We start from the raw sequence: 21,420 nt of genomic DNA, 5'->3' as shown, positions 1-21,420 counted from the left end.
GAGACCCGAGCTCCACCGTTCACCTAAAAACCTGTGGGATTACCTCTAAATCCAAGTGCTGTTATGTATTCTCATTTTATACACACACACACACACACACAGAAACACAAAGCTGATTAAATAGAACCATAATCAAAATGATCTTTAAGAAAATATTTGTTATTTTCCGCACAAAAGCGCTCTGCTGTGTGTGCTCTTGTCCTCACGTTTATTTCTGTTCAATTTAAACATCACGTCGCAAAATGTGTTGTATTGATGATCTAAAGCTTTTGCCCCTGACCAATACTACACCGTCTTCCAAACTGAACTACCTTATACACCACTGCACTGACTAAATGATGGAAAGTGGAAAATGCACTGCTGAATACCAGCGTAACGGTGAAGCCAGATGTTCACATTCTAAGGATCCCCCACCTGAAAATGCGATCCACGCAGATGTGAACTGAGTGCGTCCTGAGCTGATGGGTTAAGCAGCGGGGTCAGTGAGGAGGGGGAGCTCTGGGTTTGTGAGGTTGTTTTGGAGCTTTGTCTGGAGGGCGGGATGAAGGGGTGAGAAATGAGGGGAAAGAGGATTACTGGGGCAGCAGGTGCTCTCTGCTGCTCCATTTGACCGGCATCCCTCTCTGAATAATTGCATGCAAGGCGTCCCTAAACCAACATCATAGCTAACCAGCATGCGATAGTCAAAATGATCTCAAACACCTTCACGCTGGTGACACTAGATCATGTATCCCTGCTGTGCACTTTAGTACCCAAGAGGCCCTGACACGGTGTGGCCTGGTGGTTTGTGGCGAGTCAATGTGCGATTGTCATCTTGTAAATTGCGTACGAGGGACAGGACTCTGTAATTACATTGAACATGGGAGACAGGTGCACCTCTCTCTCTCCTCCTCCTCCTCTCTGACGTACAGTTGAGAGACAGACCCACTGACCCTGCAAACGTGGTGCATTATAGGGTATTTGTCTCCATTCCCATATGCATAAATGCCTAATCCCCCCCCCTCCCCCTCCCCCACCTTCCATCATTCTCTCGAGGATGCAATAAAAACCATTATCCAGATTGGGACACCAAATGCTGAGCAGTTGGCATCTGCAGCCCCCGCTTGCCTCCTGTCCGCAGCACATGCCTGCGCTGTTTTCAGCACTAATTTTGACAATGACCTTCCCAAAATATCTCGGACCGCGCCGCGCGTGACGCTCGAGGCATTAGACAGGGGGTTATATATAAATATAAACTTTATAAACACCTTTGATGGTAAGTTAGGGTTGAGGCTGATATAAATACGGTAGAATAGTGTGACCGTACATGAGGTCGGAAAACAATTACCAGACCATGAGTTGCGTTAAAGGGTTATATGATACAACATGGTGACAAACTTTCCGATATTGAAACAAGCTTCACTTGTTGTTTTTGTTGTTGTTGTTGTTTTGGCTCTCTGACCTGCCAGCCGTCTCTCCCGGACATTCCTCCACAGCAGATCCCAAGCCTTGGACGTGGAGTCCCGCAGCTGCTCGCTGATCGACCGCCGCAGCTGTAGCTTTGCGGGGCGGCGCCGGGTCGTCATTGCGGTGCAGCCGGACGCATAATTAAAATGAATAAATAAATAAATAAAAACAGCCCCCTTGCCGATACCCGTTATTCCTCAATTCCTCCTTTTAAATTCCAGCGCGAGACCGAGCCGGCTGTCAGCAGGCCGGGACGGGGCGCGAGAGCGCGCGCGCGCGGCGGGCTGCTGCGTCTCGGCTGCCGCAATGGTCGTCACCGCTTCACCTGATCCGGAGCTTCTCTCGAGCTGCGTCACCTTCCTGCAGCGGCGGAGGGAGGATCGAGACCCTCTCGTCAACCCAAAGATGCACCAGTTTGGATTATTCCGGCATTTCTGCGGTCCACGCGTCTCAGGGTGCACAGCCAAGGTGCAGCAGTTGTTTCAGCATAACTTGTGCGTGTGTGTCTGGACCTGTGACATGGCGAGCCAGATGTGAGAGGCGGATTCCCCCCTCCCCATGGCTCCTCTCTCTCTCTCTCCCTCTCCCCCTCGCTCTCTCTCTCTCTCATGCACACAGAAAACCTTAATGTTCTCCACGACCCGAACCCACCCACTCACCCAAACAAGGATCTCTTTCAATCCCCTTGATACACACTAGCAACACACGTTCACACGACGCACACACATGCGCACAAGTTGAAACTGAGATGTGTTGCCGGGAAGAGCTTTCTTTAGCATCTCTGGTAATTAATTCACACAATTTGACCTTTAGAGAGCAGCTCTACAAACCCTTATTTTTTCCTAGTTCTTCCAATCTTTTCCAATGAATGGATTCATGCTTCAAACCTTAAAGAACAAGCAGCAAATTCAATGCGGTAACTGACACTCGGGCCAATGTCCCAACAGCTCAATTTGCTAATTATCCTCAGGAATAGAAATAACAACAGGAAAATTGACAAATAATTAGCTTATAGGTGATGACATCACAATATGAGGAGTATGTGCTCGGAGACAAAGTGGAGTCTACTCCAGTATGACAACCCGAATAAAAAGTGCACAAACATCACCCGTCTGGGCCGCCTCTCTTTGGGACTCACATTCACCGCTCTGACAGGTCAAAAGCTTCGCTCTGAGTTCTGAGTTACTCCCGTGTTATCCCAGGAATGCCAGACAAGGGTGATCAGACAGACCGGGACACTCCTCAGCTGTCGTCCGCCCGACACCATCGGATGTCCTGGTCGTGGCCGTTGAGTTCCAGGTCAGCACGGATCCGTGAGCCGAGGCCTAAATCGACATTCCGGCCTGTCGAAAAACATGCTCGACATTCAGAGCGGTCAGCAGAATCCCGCGCTTATCTGTACACGGAACACCACTTTGCTGGGGTGGTCGACCGTCATTAACTCTGCTATGAATAAATCGCTTGGGGGTGAAAAATTAAACTTCACCCAATCTCGGATTTCTGCAGTTGGATTGGATTCCCCATTATGTTGGTGGGGAAGGTTGTTAAGGGGTTCATGGCCTTGCTTTCCCTGCCATGACTGTTCAGCTGTGGGGAGACCCGGTGATTTATATTCATGAGTTACGCCAGAAGAGATTCACGCCTGGCGCTAGCTGACTGAGAGGGAAAGTGTTAAAGAGGGAAACCACGATGAACAATGAGTCGCTGACTTGACAACGAGTGAAAGAAGGAAGGAGCTGAGCAGCTGAGGGGGGACCAGGGCAGTCGATTGATGAGACCACCAACACATGGGACAAGGGGAAGAAAGAAATAACCGGCTAAAGGCTTCATAGGATAATACTTCCGATGAAATCGTCTTTTCTCTTTGGATCCAGATTTGAAAATAGCTTTTCACAATATAAAACAAGTTGGAGACGAGAGGAAGATGTTTAAAACGGCTATTGATGCTTAAAAAGAAGGTATTCTATTTTAATTAAAGAGCAAAACATTTTCTGATTTGATTTTCATTTTTTTTAATACATTTAGTGTTATAATGCTATTATATGATGCCATCTGAAAAGGTTGAATGAGCTCTATATATGTGAGCTTGAATTAGAATTGTGCATACTCAGCATTGATGTGAGCAATGGTGCCAAGAATCTCTCAAAAGAAACAGCTTTTACATTTTGAGAGAAACCAATCATGTTGAATACAACTGAAAAACAATCAGTTTAGGTGGTGAACCTGTGTATGAGCCATTAGGATGTTGAAAAGTGGGACTGCTTGTGACTAAATCCTTTAATACGTGTGCATTTTAAATAGGCACAAGATAAACCACCAAATGTCTTGAGTCATAACAAACAAAAACAGACCAAACACACAGAAGGTAGAAGCTTCAGGAGCCTCCTGCATGTATCAGACGCATTCCTGGTGTCTTAGATGTTCAGAAAGAACTTAGCCCATGTCACAATTTGTCTGTCACTCACAGACAGGAGACAAATTAAATGAAAAACATGCAGAAAGTGGAATATACCAGATGTATGCATCTGTCCAAGGCACTGAATAGTTAGACCCGTACAACAATGGCTTGTAATGCTACTGCTGGACCTTCAAAGTCAAAGGATCTCAAACCAATTGAAGCACTGAAGTTGATCTCAATATAATACAAATAAGCACTAACATGAACTTTTGTTAATTCAAATAAAAGGTTCTTTAAGAATGGGCCGTCATTATTTGGCCTGTTGCTGTTCATTTCCAGCACTGTCTTGGATTAAAGAAGGAGCAGGCCAGCAGAGTTTTGTGGTAGATATGTAGATATACAGTCAGTGTGACAGATTGCATCTGCATTTTTGGGGAATTTTTCCAGTTGTTTGTACAAGTGCGCGAGTGCGGTTGAAGGTACGTCATACCTGCTACACACATACGCCACAATGAGTCGTTTTACAACCCTGAAACACAGAAAGTGCAACGTAAACCCTGAAGGTACCCGACGGAGTGACGCAAAGAGACTTAAACATACTAACGTGTGTAAATAACATGAAAGCAACACAAAGTATGCCTAAAGTAATGCGTAAGTGGATACATATGTGTACAGTTTGAATAAATAAACACATATACACACACAGACATTTCCTTGTGACTTGTGTCTGTGGAAATGATGTCATGTGTGAGCAGCAGGATTAAGGGACACACATTTTTACAGCCATCTTCAGGCCCAACAGGCTTATAATCAAAATAGTTTGACTTAACTCTGAAGAGGAGAGGATCAAGTACCACTCGCTTTTTTCAGCGTATTATTAAATCCTTCTTGACATTAATCACTGATACTTCTTTCTGTGTAAAATATACTGGGATGCACAGAAAACTGACCAAAAAGGAGCAAAATGTGATAAACGATAAATATAAAACGTTTCTTTCCAGAATTATGCTTGATTGAGCCAAAAACCTTTTATGGACCAATCCCAAAGTCCCACATTAGTCTTCTCTAACATAAGTACCATTTCTTTCACAGGGGAATCGAGTGTACATGTAGGATTCAGTTAACTTTAGAGTCTTGGGAAGAGCAACTCTGCCAGTAAAATAAACGTATATGGCTCTTAAATATTGAAGATTGCCCCATAAAAGTCAGGGCATCACAGCCCCCGCTGCTTCAGTTTCAAGCATTCTTTCTCAAATCTCTTTCATGTAAACAAGGGCTGTATATGTTAAGTGGACGTGGTCCCAACAATGCTCCCCATTGGTTTGTGGACTACGGGCTGGATCGATATTTCGGCCGTCGCCATCTTGTTTCTTTGCACAAACCACAAGCGAACGCCGAATAAGACACTTTAAAGCAACCCCAATGTTACAACATTGAGGTGCAGGGAACAATCACCCAGTGAGAAAGAAAACACGCCCCGGGGTCAGAAATTGAACTTTTGTGGGAAAACCACAACACTACAAGTGACTTTGATCCAGGGTCAGTTTTGAATTTGTCCTCTGCGATGTTGAAAGCTATGATACGGGGTCGGTGAGCTGGTCCTTGAGGTCAACCTGCACTCACGGCAGGGGGAGAAAGCACCACAGGAACTACCTCTCACAGCAGCTGCCAATCAAAACACCGACTTAGCACATTCCACGGCTGAAAACAGCCAATCAAAGCAGCAGGATGGATGGACACGTTCTCTGGACAAACCCGACATCTGAGATCCTCAGAGCTAACACACCGCAGAGCGTGGCCGTGTCCAACGTGATCGGATCTCGCAGCGGATCCAAACATGGACAGCAGGGCTGGTTGAGAGAAGGCAGGTTTAGAGGCAAAAAAAAAGAAAGAAAAAAAGAGGCGGAGAATCTGCAGCAGGAGGAGGAGTTTCTCCCTCTTCTTCCTGTCAAATTCTTTCAGCTTTTCAAATTGTAACGTTGGAAAGAAAGATGCTCATGGCCTTCTATAGTAGTATCTGTCTCTAATAGCTATAGAGGATTCATCAGCAATCCGCCTAAACATCATTAACTCAACACACACACAAAAAATGAGGGGAATGCATGAATTAATTAACGCCATTATCGGATGTATTTTGAATGAATTTCTCATTCTGAACAAGAAACTTCCAGCATCCCGGCCGGTTCTGGGTTGGTGATTTCAGGTTGACCAATGATTTAACAGGACAAGTGATCAAAGACTGACACCCACATCTCGTCCAACGCACTCTCCGCTGCAGTGCAACCTCTTTCCCTTTCCGCCTCCTCTTCCTCAGGTACCTGCTCATTTTTTCTCCTCCTCATCCCTTCCGCGGTCTCCGTGGTTGCTCTGCGTTCTATTTTCAGAAACACTAAGTCATTCAGGCCACGCGGCTCGACTCACTGGGCTCTACCGCTTTAGACCGAAACACACACACACGCATGCATAAAACCGCCGGCCCTTATGCTGCATGTTCCCCCCAACGACTGCTTACCTGCGATCTTTGGTTGCACTACAATCAAAACCAAATGTCTAAACAAAAGAGGAATCCAGACGGGGGAAGAATCTTCATACGATGGAAGCATTTCTCAAGTAAATGCTCTGCGAGCGGAAAAACCATACGATGAAATGAAATTATTGAACAGATGGCACCGTGTGACCTCGACCTTAATTCTTAACTCACATTATGATCACGTGATCCCTGAGAGCACACGAAACCATACATACACAAACATACACATACAATGATTCACATAGTAGTTCCATGTGCTCACTTCCCCAAGAAGCATTTCCAAGATCACTGCTGCAGGATTCAAATTCCAACATCTGTTCATGAGTTCACTTGTGATGGTGTTCGTTGCCCTCGGCAACACAACAAAGGCTGAAACTGTATATTTGGCAAAATAGTAACTTCTTGGAAAAGATAAGTTTGCTTCTGGATAAGAAATATAAAGAACTAAACTGAATATAGACTTTCACAAAAAAGTATATCCTTAATCATAGAGCAATTATTTTAAAAAACAAAACAATAATTTAGCATTTAGATGTTGTTAACACAACCCTTGCAGCACTCGTGCACCAGAGTATCACATCAAAGACGGGATGCTGCTCTGGTCAAATCCATCCGAAACTTGGGCCGTGAGGAAAGTGGTTCAGGTGCCGAAGCCGAATGTCCTTCCCTCAGACTCCCTCCCCGATGCCTTCAGCAGGAGACGTCGATCGCTGTGAGCTGTTTGAGGCCGGGGAGCCGAGGAGGAGAGAGGATGCAACCCGGGTGTGGCTCTGGGAAGCGGACTGAGGTGGACAGGGTGGAGTCGACATTGTATTTGCAGAAAGACCTCGGGGTGTGAAAGCCGAGGTATGGTATGGAAGCAGCAGTGCCGGGATGGGAAACAATAGCTAATGGCTGCACAGGAAACTCCTCAGGTCATTGGAGTGCAACTCACATGCGGATAGGAGGCCTTGTTGCTGGGTGTCTCATTTTAAAAAGGGCAATATACACATAAGTGAGATTTTCAGATGTTAAAAAAAAAAAAAGCATTTTAGAAGGAAAGTCTTTGAGGACCGACCTCCTTCCTCAAGTCTTTTCTCTGGGCTGGTGTGGGGCTGCAGGACCACACACAAACAAACAAGAGTCTGCAGGGAGCTCACAAATACTCGCTCATATGTGTGTCATCTACACACAAACACGGTTTTACAATCTTTCAGCGCATTGTTTTGGTTTTATGGCCTGTAACTGTTTTGGTTACTGTGTTGTTTCCATCCGTAGTAGACAGCGGCAATCAGGGACAAAGCTCTAAAATACACCATCGTGCTGCCTAACCAGCCGCATAAAGAGAAACTAGCTGGTGGACATTGCAGAGCATTTAGTAAGTCACTGCATCCAAACATTTGACGTTTTAAGCAAAAACAAACGTAGCTTCAAATAAATTTCAATATTGCTCAGTCTTTTTCCTGATAGGTTCCCCCGTAATAGATTTATAAGACACTAACATGTCAGCATTTACAGGTTGTGTGTTGATAAGTAAGTTTAATAAAAAGTCAAATGATAATTTGGGATTTTACAATTGCGGCTAGAAAGAAAGGTACGGTTAGATCGTTTGAGATAGTAGCAATATACCGTAGATTTACAGTACAAGTGTGATTCTCTGTGTATTAATGCGATTTCCTGTCCTTGCAATACAGGATTGATGAAGAGATTTAGGGAGACAGAAATATGTAAAAAAGCAAACAACTACACTGAAGAAAAAGGGAAAATAAAACTCTCTCTGGGGGGGTTGGGTTACAGTTTAAACAATCAGAAAAGACAGCAGAGGGCAGACAGACAGAGGAAAAATGAAAAGGGTGAGGTGATGGAAGACTGGGACTTCAGCCAAATCCACTTCCAGACTTTAAAGCAGTGCTGCGCACACACACACACACACACACACACACACACACACACACACACACACACACACACACATACGCTGACTAACTAACCTCAGAGTTAATAAGGGACCTCCTTGCATAACAAAGCCTTAATGTGTGCACTCTGCAGCGACTACACACCACAGCTAACAATACACACGCAAAAACACTACAAAAAGGTACCGTAATTAAGCTAATAAAGGTTTATTGCAAGTTAATTGCTGAGCCAACTGTTTTTCTGTGTGAGGTATTTTATGCATAGCACAGCGGTGGAAGTTTTTTTTAGTCTCACACACACAGATATATAAACACCTTTGACATCCTTAGATACATGGGAGGACCAAACCCTCTGCACTTTTTACTTTTAAGTTAAAAGAAAATGTCAGTGAAGGGATGGACTTTACAAACAAGGGGAAAAACCTTTGGGTTAAACATCGAGAAATCTTGTCAGAAGTGTGCTTGAGCTCTTAAACAGTCGAATCTCTGCAGTCAGGCATATTAAAAAGCTATTTAAAGAAATGACGAGGGACACACTAAAAGGATTCACACGCTATAAATCGAGATTACACACAGCCTGTCTGAACACTTTCCAATAACATAAAAATCTGTTGAATCATGTTGGTTTTTAATAATCTGTAAGTAAGTAAATAAGTGTCGCAATGTGTGTTAGCGTGAGTTTGGTTCATGCCAAGGTCATTTGAGGCTTACCAGCTGCTCTAGAATGGCAGCACTCTTCTAAAACCTTTGAGTAGCGAGTACATCGAAGTAGTAGTGATGCCTTCTGTAGCGCAACAGATGAATCAAAGGAGATGTGGCGGTCTCTCCTTTGTTTCAGGAGTAAGCATTTAAAAAGCAGAATACGGTTATTTTTAAATAAATGCATTTTACCCACGACAGATCCATTTAAACGTTTTTAAAAGGGGAAAACAATTGGTTCCATGCACGTGTAGTAGGGTTTAGGTTTCATCTGTTATGTGACCATAAGATGAAGAAATCACTAAAATGCAAATCAAGTGTTCAAGCATTTATAAAACAATTCACCACTGTTGTATTTTAACTACTCGGGAAAAAAAATGTATTCAAAAATAAATCCTTTGCCGAGATTAAACATTTTCCTCAGGACAAGTTTGATTCAAACCACACACCGTCATGCCGTGCATTCCGTCATACACAAAAAATAATAACAACATCAAAAGGTACACGCAGTGGATGATTACAAAAACCTCCAGCCTGATGAGATGACCGACCGCCCCCCCCCCCCCCCCCCCGCAGAGAACACATGTACGAACACCAGTACTTCTGGTTTAATCTCCTTGAGAGGAATTCCCTGTTTATCTGGCAGGGAGCAGACTGAACGTCAGCTATGTGAGCACAGATACGTGCACGTCGTATCCTGTGCCTTTGCACATGAGACACGGCCCACACAGGCCGACACACACGTGACGGATTAAACAGGATCTCTGTCAAACAGCTAACTTGTTTCCTCATATCAGAGGAGAAAATAAACACTCTATAGAGAGAAAACAAACCCGAAAAGCCCGAAAGCCCAAACAGCTCAGTGCTGCAGTGTTTGGATGAAATGTTTCTGTCTCTCATACATACACACACACACACACACACACACACACACACACACACACACACAAACATTCAACCGCGTAGTACGCCAGTAACCGTTCCACCTTTGACCTCTCGCAGACTCTGGGGTCCCATTACCCAGAATGCACCTCTCCTCCGTGGAGTATTGACAGTAATGTGACTCCTGGTCGTGGCCATTGGAAACAACCCAACATGTACACAAACAGACACACACAAACACGCACATGCAGACGAAAACATACAAAAATGAACAATCCCGCAGCGCGGCAAGCGTAGGAGACGTCGGTAACTACAGTTGCCATGACGCCTGTGCATGTCAGTCAAAAAGGGAAGCTGAGGATAAGAGATATGGACAGAGGTCAGAGTTGGACTCATTAATCATCTCCTCAGACTCTCGTATCATCGTCTCTTGCGTCCCAGAGGGAAAAGTAAAAAAAAAAAAAAAGGCAAAAAATTCAATCACCAAACAAAACCAAAAACTCATTAATGTTCTTTTTAAAACCACTGGTTTTCTCAGTGGGAAAACCTTTTTTTTTTAGTTGTGGTGTAAAGTAAGATAAGCTTCCAAGTGTTATAACACAACACATTCCACCAAACCACAACTTCATAGCATAAACTATTTGTTTTTTTGTGTGAACTTGCACACGTATCTTTGTTTGTGCACCTGAATATGCATGTGTTGTGTATGTGCACAGGCAAAGATTGCATGTTCTTTAATAGAAATCAATCCTTCTGGGTGGTTGAGGTTTGTCATACTGGCTGGGAATCATGTGGGAGACGTCCCAAAATATCCCAAAGCAGGAATGCAAACAGGCAAACCGAATGGATACTGAATGCACATAAGAACACCCCCCCACCCATCGCCCCCACCACCTCCTCCACCCCTCCAACCACATACCTGCAGATCCACTGGTCATCCTGGAAGCAGCCTGACATGAAAAAAAAAGAGAATAAACCACAGTAAGAACAACAGCAAAAAATACACAAACACCCCTGGATTGACATGAGCACTGGACAATAAAATTCAGCCAAAGACTCAGTTACCCTAGTTCACTCTCACAGCAGCAGCTACACCGGGGAAACAACGCACAATTACAAAAGGAAAATATGTCTTAAGTGAGTACAGTTATACAATGATAGTAAAACCCGCAAAGCCCCAGCAGTTCATTTGTTTGAATGTCAAACAGAATTTATTGATATTGGAAATGTGAAGAACATGTCGTTTGAAAACCCACTGACATCTAATTAAATTGGAAAAATATCAAGAACAGTAGCAGTAAAATCCACGAGCAACAATGCATGACGCAAATATTCAATATCTAGACTATTGACAGAGGAAATAAAGCGAAGACTCTTGGCAAAAGGCCTGCACCGATATATTCTGCATAGGCATGCCATCTCTTTAAGAGGTTTAAAGACGTAAAACTGGCATATGAAGTGACGGTTTGCCGGATGTCTTTGTCACATCAAATAGCTGAAACCATCTTTTAAACCAACAGCCATAATAACAGAGCGTCCATCCACCGATGAAGACCTGCTGATGTTATTGAAAGCTCGGAGAAACCCTATGAAGTGGAATTGCCATTGTTGGCAACACATGAAATATCAATTGAACCATTTCCCTCATTTCCCTCCCGCTCTGCACCTCTCGCCGTCTGTCCGACGGTTGCACATGTTGTGCTGCATTTGTGGTTGGCTGTTGCCGCAGTGCTGACACAGGAGAAAGATGACCTCGCATTCTGCCGGATGGAGCAGAGCTGTCTCATCCTTTTGCATTTCACCTTATTTACACAACAGCAGGGCACATGCAGACTGGATGGAAGCCCAGAGAGAAGGACGAGAGACGGTTGAAAGAAAAAGAAGCAAGCAAAATGCGTAAGGCTAAGACTACACAAAGCAGCATAAAGATCAAACAAGCAACTGCCCACGATTAAGCCGCACAAACTGAGCCTGAGACACTTTCCCTCAGAACGCACTACAAAGACCTGGTAGACTTTTTCTCAGATCGCAAACACTCCCGGATCTTCCCCCACAGAGGGACAGCCTCGCTCACCCTGACCCGTCGAGCCTGCCGATGCGTTGGGGACGAGAGGGACGAGCGGGTCAGCGGCCTGCTGCGGGTCAAAGGTCGGGAGCGCCGCCTGGTCAGCGGCTCAAGCTTCTCCGCAGCTCTGGTGGTTCCTTCGTCCTGAGATGACGCAGGAGTCGCCGGCCCGCCCGCAACCGAAGCCCCCTGCGAGGACGGATAAGAAGAAGTTGGATGGGGCAAAGAGAATGCGCTTATTAAGCTCAAACCCGAACCTTATCAAGCTAATTGAGACTGAGACTTATTATATTGCATGATCTCTCTGGCTAGTTCGTCAAATTGCAGTAAAAATAATTTAATAAAGTTCAGTGCTGTACTTGGAATCAGCAGTTGACAGATACGATTGCATCAAAAGGAAAAATCCTTAGAGTTCCCTGAATAAGTGGACATTTAAATATCTCCGGGAAAAACTTCCACTGGGGAGTTCCTGTCATGTTGACGAAAGCTGCTGACGGGACTTTTGTCATCAAGACTAATGAGGGATACAAGTTGAGTGACCATTAGTCAAATGAAGTGGGATCCATTTCTTTTCCATGTTAGGTCTTCAACCCAGAAACATGTTGACCTCTGTATAACATCATCAACTGTAAAGAATCATTAACTTGATGTTATTCCCATATCCGTTCCTTCAGGTTAGTGACATTTGAATTCATATTGTTTTCCCTCTCCTCTTCCTCTCCGAAGATATTTTTTTTCACAATATATAAGAAACTGTATTTATTATTCATAATAAGTGCTGACAGGAAAAAACTGCCACACATTCACCTCATGTATTGTTTTCCATTTATTGTTCATTTATTAATTGTCAGTTTCTATGTAGCTATTTCTCTTCCCCGAGCCACCTGCTCTTCAGCAGCTCTCTGTATCTCCGCTGGGTTTCTGTGCAGTATTTAGCGTAGCTGGCGTTGGTGGGGAGTTTCTAAAGTCATAAGACACTGCTGGTGATGTGTCTGCCCTTCTCTCTTTTCTGAAAAATCCCCCCGTCAGCCAGCACATCCTCGTATCACGTTTTTATCTCCGCTCAGAGACAATACGGGAAAGTCCGTCCCTGGCTGACCTCGTGACTCAACAACTGTACCCTGAACTGAGCCGATAAGATGGACGCGTGTGAAAATGAGAGCGAAGGATGAACGACATACATTTCCACGGACAGCATGCAAGAATTCACCCTTCAAACGCACCAACAGAGAGACACATTTTCCCTTCATCACAAGATACAATGCGCGTCTGTGTTGAAAAGTCCATTTCTGGCCCCCGTGGAGCGTTTGCATCATAAGAACAGCAGCATAATGCTGTTCTTATGATGTAACTATGCGGCCGCCGCTAGAAAGCTGCATCGTGGACGTCGTATCCACAAAAACAAAGTGCGGTTCAAACTGACATTCAATCCACGCTCGTTACTCTTGAAGGGAAGATTTGGCGATCATCAAGTTGGTTAAAAAAACGTCTGGAGTTCTTGCCAATGTCCTCTGATGTTTGGGGCGCAGTTGTTCTTCCTGCACTCAGTGGCATGAAAGTGACGCAGTTGGAGGCAAGAAAGTACTAAAGAACAAAGCGCTTTGGTAGTCCAGCCAGTTTCATTTTTTCCATTTGTCTTTTTCGGGACCATAATTTAATAATGAACATCATGCTTAGTTGGTTAAACCATCAACTCATGTGTACTGAAGAACGTAAAGTCAGAGGTACAGTCATTTGCTCAAAGACTTCAATACAATCCGGCTTCTTCAATGGAATCGGAGGAGTTTCCCCCTGATAGTCAAGGAAAGAATAACATTTTGATTAAGTTTCGGATTGGCTTCACTTTTCATACACGGAGGTCGCTGCCTGTTATTTGGTCAATGACGAAAAAAGACACAAGTCAGGCGTTACCTTCAGGGCTGGAGTCATTTTATCTTTATTACCCTATAAATTGTTTTAAATCTCGGGATGAAAAGTCTCTTTGCTTATTTTTCAGTACAATTCAGGCAGCAGAACTGAACGTCATCATTGATTTGTCGTTTTATTGATCATTGCATTGTGTTGGATCACCTTTTTTACCCGGATGAGTTGCTTCATACAGTGTATCCCCACTGCATATAAAAGTTGCTTCAGCGTTTCATAAAAATACCTGACGTATAACATGACACACAAACTTAAAAGTGTCTATTTTAACGCTTTTTTTTACTGGCTCGCCAGACAGTTTGATTAAGATTAGCTTGATTCAACGCAGAGTTTTTATAAGAATTCCTAAAGTTCTGTGCTGTTGGTTTAAGAGCTATTTGAGGTTACCAGATTTTTCCTTGGTGAGAAAAAGAACGAGGCAGCTGGAATGTAATGTGAGAGGAGAACAGAGGAGCCAAGCACAGGAGGTGGCCACAGCCTCCGTCCAGAAGTTATTTTAAATAAAGCTTTAACGGAATGATAATCTGGAGGAAGATACGCTCTCACTACGAGACCCGTAGTTCCGGGAGGATTGGTGCTGTTTGAAGATGGAGGCCGGTCGAGTCAGAAATTTTAAGAAGAGCTTCAATGGCAGAAAAACAGCCGGCTTGAAGCCCATCCTGAATTGATTTACGACTATTAAGAAGGGAGAGACTGATCGACCGGCAACTCATTCCGCTAAGTGGTGCCAACGTGTTTGTGGTGCACGTTAGGTCGACTCAGTGGTAAATTCTTCGCATTTGAGTCTGTGCGCCGTGTTTGGTGTGATGTTAAGTATCGATTCACTTTTTTGTGTGTATGTTACTAAGCAACCAGAGATGGAACTTTGTTTATTTAGCTAAATTGCCGTTTTATATCTATCTTAAGTCTAATTCACTCCACTTCAATCTGATTCACCATCCACACAACATCTGGACTTCATCTTTATGATTGGACTGCTCATTTGTTTATTTAATCGTTTGTTAGCCGTTTCTATCATGATTCATATAGAAAGCCGGTTCAAGCATCATATAACTGAATCACACTTGACATGATTTAACTGTACTTGACGTACCGCGTTGTTCTGCTGCTCCTCTTCAGCATTGGAATCAGCGCTTTGGACGTCCTGGATCTCCTCATGGAGGTGATCTAACTTTTCCATCAGCAGGGTCATGGAGTCGCCCTCAGCCGCCTGAACACACGCGAGAGTATGGTTTTAACCCCGAGGATAACCTCGCACTGATGTAGGCCGGTCCCCCGGACCTGAACCAACACGCGCTCCTCTTCCTCCGCCCTTCACTGCCTCCGGGCCACTCACACGATCATTGCAGCGTGGAGGAGGTGACACCTTAATGAGAAGAGAGGCTTTCGAAACTTCAATAATACACTTTAAATAAAAACATCTGTGTAGCCAACGCAGACTATTTGTGCTGTATGTGTTTGTGTAATATCCGTCCATTCCATACGGCTCGGTCACGCACATACCTAAACCCTCACTTCCCCTCTCGTCCCCTCTCCACGCATTGGTCATGCACTCTGAGTGAGACACTTGTTCACTGGCCTTCCAGGAACTGAACAAACTGCTTTGTTTCTGGGCTCCGCTGCCAATCCCAGAGTCCCACAGGCTGATAGCAGCACATAGGGCCCCTTTGAGGAGCTTCAAGTCCAAAAACAGCCCCCTCACTCACACACACACACACACACGCACATGCACGCACAGACACAAGCGTGGCCTCACCAACCCAACCGCCCACCCGCTCACACACAAACACACCCTTCCGTCCACTGCTGGTCCCCAAACGCTTCGCGTTGACCAGTTTAAAAAATATCTGCAGTAACAGCTTTGGCAGTAAAGCCGCTTCCTGTGTGTTACAGCCCCCACGTCTCCAGATTCCTACACACAGAGGGCTGTCTATGTGCGAGCAGGGTGCTATTTTTACCCTCACTATGGGGTACGGAGCCGCGGCGAGGGGAGAGCACAGAGGGAGTGGAGGCCTTTTCTCTGGCGGGAGTAACTGCAAACACGAACATGCGCTGGGTGGCAAGTAAAACGCACAAACGTGAACACAAATGCACACAGCATGCCCATAGAATCCCATTTGCACACTTTCTATTCACAGCAGAGTGCTCTCAAAGTTCATGAAATGTTAATGGGCTTCTGACCACAGGATTAACACAGGGTGGAGCTCACTGTGTCTTTGCTATAGGAGATTATTTTATTGTCAGTCTGAAAGGCTAAAACAGCCGTTGTCCTCAAGCCGAAGCACGACTGAGTGAGGAAGGGAGGCTGTCCTCGATTTGTGCAGTAAGTGTGCGTGAATCTAAGACAACATTGTGTTTGTACTGTTACGAGATGGAAATTTAGTGGAGAGGAAGTAAGCGGCTCACTTTGCAAACAAATTCAGTTGATCCTCCAAATCCAAAAGCCTAATGTGCCTAATTTGCGCTATTTCTTCTGGGATTGAAGGGATGAATCTTGAAAATAACCAAGTCACACCGTCTATGAAAAACAGGTCGTAGTCCGAAAACGTCCGACATGCTGCAGCTCAATTAGTTGAGACCGTAATGGGCCGCGGGGACCTACACAAACGGGACATGGTACGAAAAATGTCTTGATAGCGGACTCAAGTTTGACAGCTGAATTTGTACGATTCATTTTCCTCTAAATGCAGCTTTTGATTTTGACCCTAAACCGGCTGAACCAACATATTCAAGGAATGTGGAACCACAATGGGGCCTCTTTGACTTAACAGGTATTCAAATGAGCACTGGCCAAGTCTGTCAATAAGTGACTTTAAAAGCTACTTGGTCAATCTCTAGCAACGATAACACAAAAGGAGCGGAGAACTAATCCTTTCATTTCAGTCCAACAGGGGAGGAGAGAGTGTGCCAGGGGACTGTTGTGGGAACGTGCCGGCATCCGAGGGCTTCGCTGACAGGTGTGAGAACGCCGTCGGGGGCAGACTCACACTATTACAACCACGGACGCCCGCCCGCCGGTACATGCGATGCCGGTACATTGCATGCTGGGAGGTGGCGATGCCAGGCCAGGCAAAAACTGATAAGAATTTATGATTTAGTTTATAGCGGCCAAAATGTTTTATTCCGTTTTTCCTCCTTCCCTTCAAACATAAATATTCCAGAATATTCTGAACTCTGTATCGATATATTTTGGTAGCATAAAAGGATATGTTATGATTAGATTTTATGTTTTCACGTAACACAAGGAAGAAGAAAAAGAGGAAGAGGGCAATGAATGTAAGAAAGATGAACCAGCCGTAATCAAACCACTGACATCACTGCGTTGTAATACAAATTAAAAACGCACACATTTCTGCATCTATGGATTCTGCAACCTTCTGCAACCGCCTCGCATGTGAATGTTGCGATAATTTACATTGTTCCCAGCTGGCAATCAAACTATAATTATATGAAAAATATACTTATAGTTATTAAAGTAAAACAATGGACAATAGGAAAATAAATCGAAGCGTCCAGGCAGCGCGGTAGAGCAGTTACAGACAATCTGCTGCCCTCAAGTGGTGAAAGTAGGTTCAAGGTTTCAAAATGGGCCTATTTTTTAACTGATGGATTTGTCCATCCATCCATCCATTGTCAAACCGCTTATCCTGCACACAGGGTCGCGGGGGGGCTGGAGTCCATCCCAGCCAACTTCGGGCGATAGACAGGGTACACCCTGGATTGGTCGCCAGCCAATCGCAGGGCGACACAGAGACACACAACCATTCACACTCACATTCACACATCTACGGGCAATTTAAAGTCCCCAATTGACCTGATCCCCAGAGCATGTCTTTGGACTGTGGGAGGAAGCCGGAGAACCCGGAGAGAACCCACGCAGACACGGGGAGAACATGCAGACTCCACACAGAAAGGCCACTGGGCGGAATCGAACCTAGGACCTTCTTGCTGTGAGGCAACAGTGCTAACCACCACGCCACCGTGCCGCCCCTGATGGATTTGTTACATAATGAAATGAATGAAGGCTCAATTCCATTTAGCTGATTCAGTTTCAGGCCCATGGCTTCCGGTGAAGCTTACATAAAAGAGAGCTGTTGTAAATATCATGAGAGCTTCTCCTCCTTGGAGAGGTCAACTCGTCTGCAGTGAAAACAGCCCCGAGCGTGAAGCTACTGGATCGCTTTCAGGACTTCTTGGCGAGTGTCATCACTCTGCTCCGGTCTTGTTTTTCTCACCTGTTTCCCGTCGTTCCGCGGCGGCTCCTCTTCCTCCAGGCCACCTGTGAACGCGGCTTTCCCCCCGTCGGTGGTCTTTCTGCCAGCCGCTGCACCATTAGGCTGTGCATCCTGTCTCTTCCTCGAGCACTTCCTGTTCCTGCTCAAGTTTCTCCTGTGACGACTGACCAGGAACTCCTTGTATTGTGACGCCTGGGGAAAGTCGTCCTCGGCGGCGGATGGGGAGGAATCCCCGCTGTCAGACGTCACCTGGTTGTCAGGGCTACACTCACAACCACAGAACACAATGGCACTCGGCTTGTGCTTCACCACTCTTGGCAGATCCAAGCGGTCCTGCGGCGGGATCCCAGACGCCGGGAGATGGTTGCAGCAGCATTTCTCCATGTCGTGACCTGTTCCAGGAGGCACGTCTGAACTCTGTCTGCGTTCAGTGGGTCCGTTGTGCTTTGAGGCAGGCTCAGTGTTATCACAGGGATAGCTGATGTCCTCCTTCAGCTGCTTCCACCTTTGAGCGTGAGTGGCAACTGGACCCGGAGCACAACGTCGCAGGGGAACGGGTTCAGACATGCTGGAGCTTCGAGTCAAGAGGGGAACTTGAACTTCCAAAGTGGCGCCCACAGGGTGATTGTGCCTGGTGGACTGTTTGGGAACAGGCACCTCAGCGTCTGGACTGTCACGCATCACGGCGGGGCCGGTCCTCATCTGCCGAGCCCTTTGCGGCGATCACAATGGAGGCTCACTCAAGCAGAGCCGGGTGAACTGTCCGATCGCGTACAGCTGCTAAAATAATGAGCGAATGGAGGATATTTACACATTTTGAATGGCCCAGGGTCGTCCTTTGATACCTGAGCTGGAGAGAGGAGATAAAACAGGAGAGACAGGTTGTAACTTTGGGCAAATTGATTCATGTTCACACGTTTGTTTCTGTTAAATAGATGAGGAGGTCTGGACTTGCTTACAGACGCAGCTGCTGTTGACACTTAGTTTATCAACCAATCGATATTCTTCTTCCTCTCAGTAAGACGTGGCCCAGTGCTGCAGTTCAATTTAACCATTTTAGCAAAATTGAAATTCCCACTATTTGGATTCTGTGAGTATTGTGGATATTATATAATACTAGATAGTAGTTAGCGCACTACTCTGACGTTTTTAAGACTTTTTCTAGACTCTTTTTCAACACATTTTCATGCTGGATATTTTGGGCTCAAGCCAACACACAATTTCCTTGCCTGGCAATTTTTTTCATTTTTCTTTCAAACACCCAGTGGATGGTCTTAAATAAATAAGGTAAAAGTCATATCACAAACAGCATGTATAAGTGAAACAAATAAATGAGGTTCCACCTGCACAGTTGCTGTGTCAGTGGAAAAAAAAGCATTCTACATGAATTCCATCTCATTCATCTTAATTTGAATACAAAAAAATGTCTTAATCTAGACAGCCATAACTAAGCATATGCAACTGCAATCTGCTTATTAAAAAACATTTGAGAAACGATAGGCTGCTTTTTATAGAAAGACAAAACTCATAATTCCACATACCAGATGTCGTTGTAAGTAAGTTGTGTCATCAAAGAGCACATCCAGCAGAGCAGTCGGAAGGATATCCGAGGCAACGCAAAGCTCAAACGCTGCATGAAGCCGTGAGTTTACCTCTGAAAATATACAAAATGCTGTGAGGAAGAAAAAAGGAAAGGGTGAGGAATGCTCTCCCCTCCCCTCCATTAGCTCAACAAGAAGACGGTGAGTTACACAGGCAGGTGTTTGAGCTACCTGTGCAAGTGTGTGTGCGTGGGTTTGTGTGTGTGCGCGCGTATTGCTTTGCAAGCGTATGCGAGAGAGAAAAATAAATGATGCACTGAAAGCAAATGAAAACGTAGAGCTCTGTTGTGGAATAATCAAACTGAATAAATAACTTAACGCACATCTAAAGAATAAGATGAAAACGCTCGGCGTCTGAGTCGCAGCTTTCAATCTCCATTCCTCCTTTTCACCCAGTGATGTATGATGCCTGAGGCAACGGATTTTTTTTTTTTTTAGCTTGGAAGCACATTCCTCAACAAAACATGCGGTAACGCTTTAAACACGTTGTCATCTTCTCTAAAAAATCTCTCAATTCATACCTTCTGTAACTACAGCAACACTGTAAGCCCTGATTAGAAAGAAAGGATTCATGGTCTTATGGAAATCCCTCACGTTTGCCAGCAAACATAGAATTGCATGTGTTGTAGGTCAAGAGTACAAACCTGTTATTTGTACATTAACATTAAGGACCTTTTGCCTGCTGAGGCCTGTTGGACTTTGGTCTTTGGGGGGGGGGGGGGGGGGGGGGGATCTGGTCATGTTAGAGGACTTAAGGTCCCAGTTATTATAATCTCAATAGCTATCTGTAATGTCTCTCCACCCACAAACATATAAAAATATGTTCTACACAGAGTTCATTTGCTTGTTGAGGTATTTTGGATTTTGGCTGTTTCATTAAAATTCAATAATTTGATGAAGAATTGCGATGGAAAGTTTGCAGCGGTCTATGTAACATGAATTTAAAAGTAACATTAGGTATGTTTGCATAAAATGATGATCATAATAGGATAGCATTCATCCTGTATATTTAATTGTTATGTGATCCTAGTTATTATAACTAACAGTTTTCACAACAACGTCTGTGATCTATCGCTGCCCCAAGAGTTTCAAACAAAGCTTGGAAATACTTCCTTTACGTGAAAAGACAACACAGTAGTCATAATACTGAATTAACATCAGTTGTCTGATGACAGTTATCTTGCATGAACTTGAAAAACTTCCACCTACTGTCCCAGATGTCTCACTGCCCTAATTAATTCAACCCAAACAAGCATTTCAGTAGAAGCTTCGCCAACCTGCTGAGACATGCTCCTACATATACAACATTCCTGTCATAGAAAGGTATATTTACCAGGGTCATGCTAAAGAAAAGCAGGGAAAAGAAAAAACAGATTCAGTACACAATAAAACAATAAGAGAAAACAGCATGAAATAGGAAATATTAGACAGAACAAAACTTGATTTTGACAACAAGCATTCACATGCATGAAGTCGGATGAGTATGAAAGAAAATATGAAAATACAATTTGTGCACTTTCCTGACTGGCAGCTGACGAAAAAATAATATGGATTCACTGTGTGTAGAGCTTTGCTTTACTGATGGGGTCAGGGTTAAATTACATTTAATAAGTGCGATGCATTTATAGGTGGGTGAACTATTTACTGCTGGGTCTCTTAACGGTTTGTGCTCTCCTGGGCTTTCTGCCAACAAGATGTCTTTGTGTAAATTATAATAACCGGTCAAAAATGTCCAGTACATCGCTC

General features: G+C 44.5%; 1 protein-coding gene across 5 annotated transcripts in view; it reads right to left on the bottom strand.

The window, feature by feature from the left end:
- Nucleotides 1-19,747, bottom strand: part of stard13a (StAR related lipid transfer domain containing 13a) — a 37,879-nt gene extending 18,132 nt beyond the window's left edge. For 2 of the 5 annotated variants that reach the window (XM_040182255.2, XM_040182256.2), the window contains exons 1-5: nucleotides 19,615-19,747; nucleotides 18,074-18,923; nucleotides 14,932-15,048; nucleotides 11,925-12,104; nucleotides 10,770-10,800 (exon numbers count right to left, since the gene is read on the bottom strand). In XM_040182255.2, the coding sequence (XP_040038189.2) occupies nucleotides 10,770-10,800; nucleotides 11,925-12,104; nucleotides 14,932-15,048; nucleotides 18,074-18,775 (1,030 nt within the window). In that variant the 5' untranslated portion in view covers nucleotides 18,776-18,923; nucleotides 19,615-19,747. Of the gene's footprint in view, nucleotides 1-1,441; nucleotides 1,982-10,769; nucleotides 10,801-11,924; nucleotides 12,105-14,931; nucleotides 15,049-18,073; nucleotides 19,442-19,614 lie in introns of those variants that run through there. The other 3 variants (XM_078106561.1, XM_078106560.1, XM_040182260.2) reach the window with 3 other exon arrangements.
- Nucleotides 19,748-21,420: the final 1,673 nt, after the last annotated feature.

The sequence above is a fragment of the Gasterosteus aculeatus genome, chromosome 7 (assembly GCF_964276395.1).
Source record: "Gasterosteus aculeatus chromosome 7, fGasAcu3.hap1.1, whole genome shotgun sequence".
Classification (NCBI taxonomy): domain Eukaryota; kingdom Metazoa; phylum Chordata; class Actinopteri; order Perciformes; family Gasterosteidae; genus Gasterosteus; species Gasterosteus aculeatus.
This window is presented reverse-complemented; position numbering and strand designations above follow the sequence as displayed.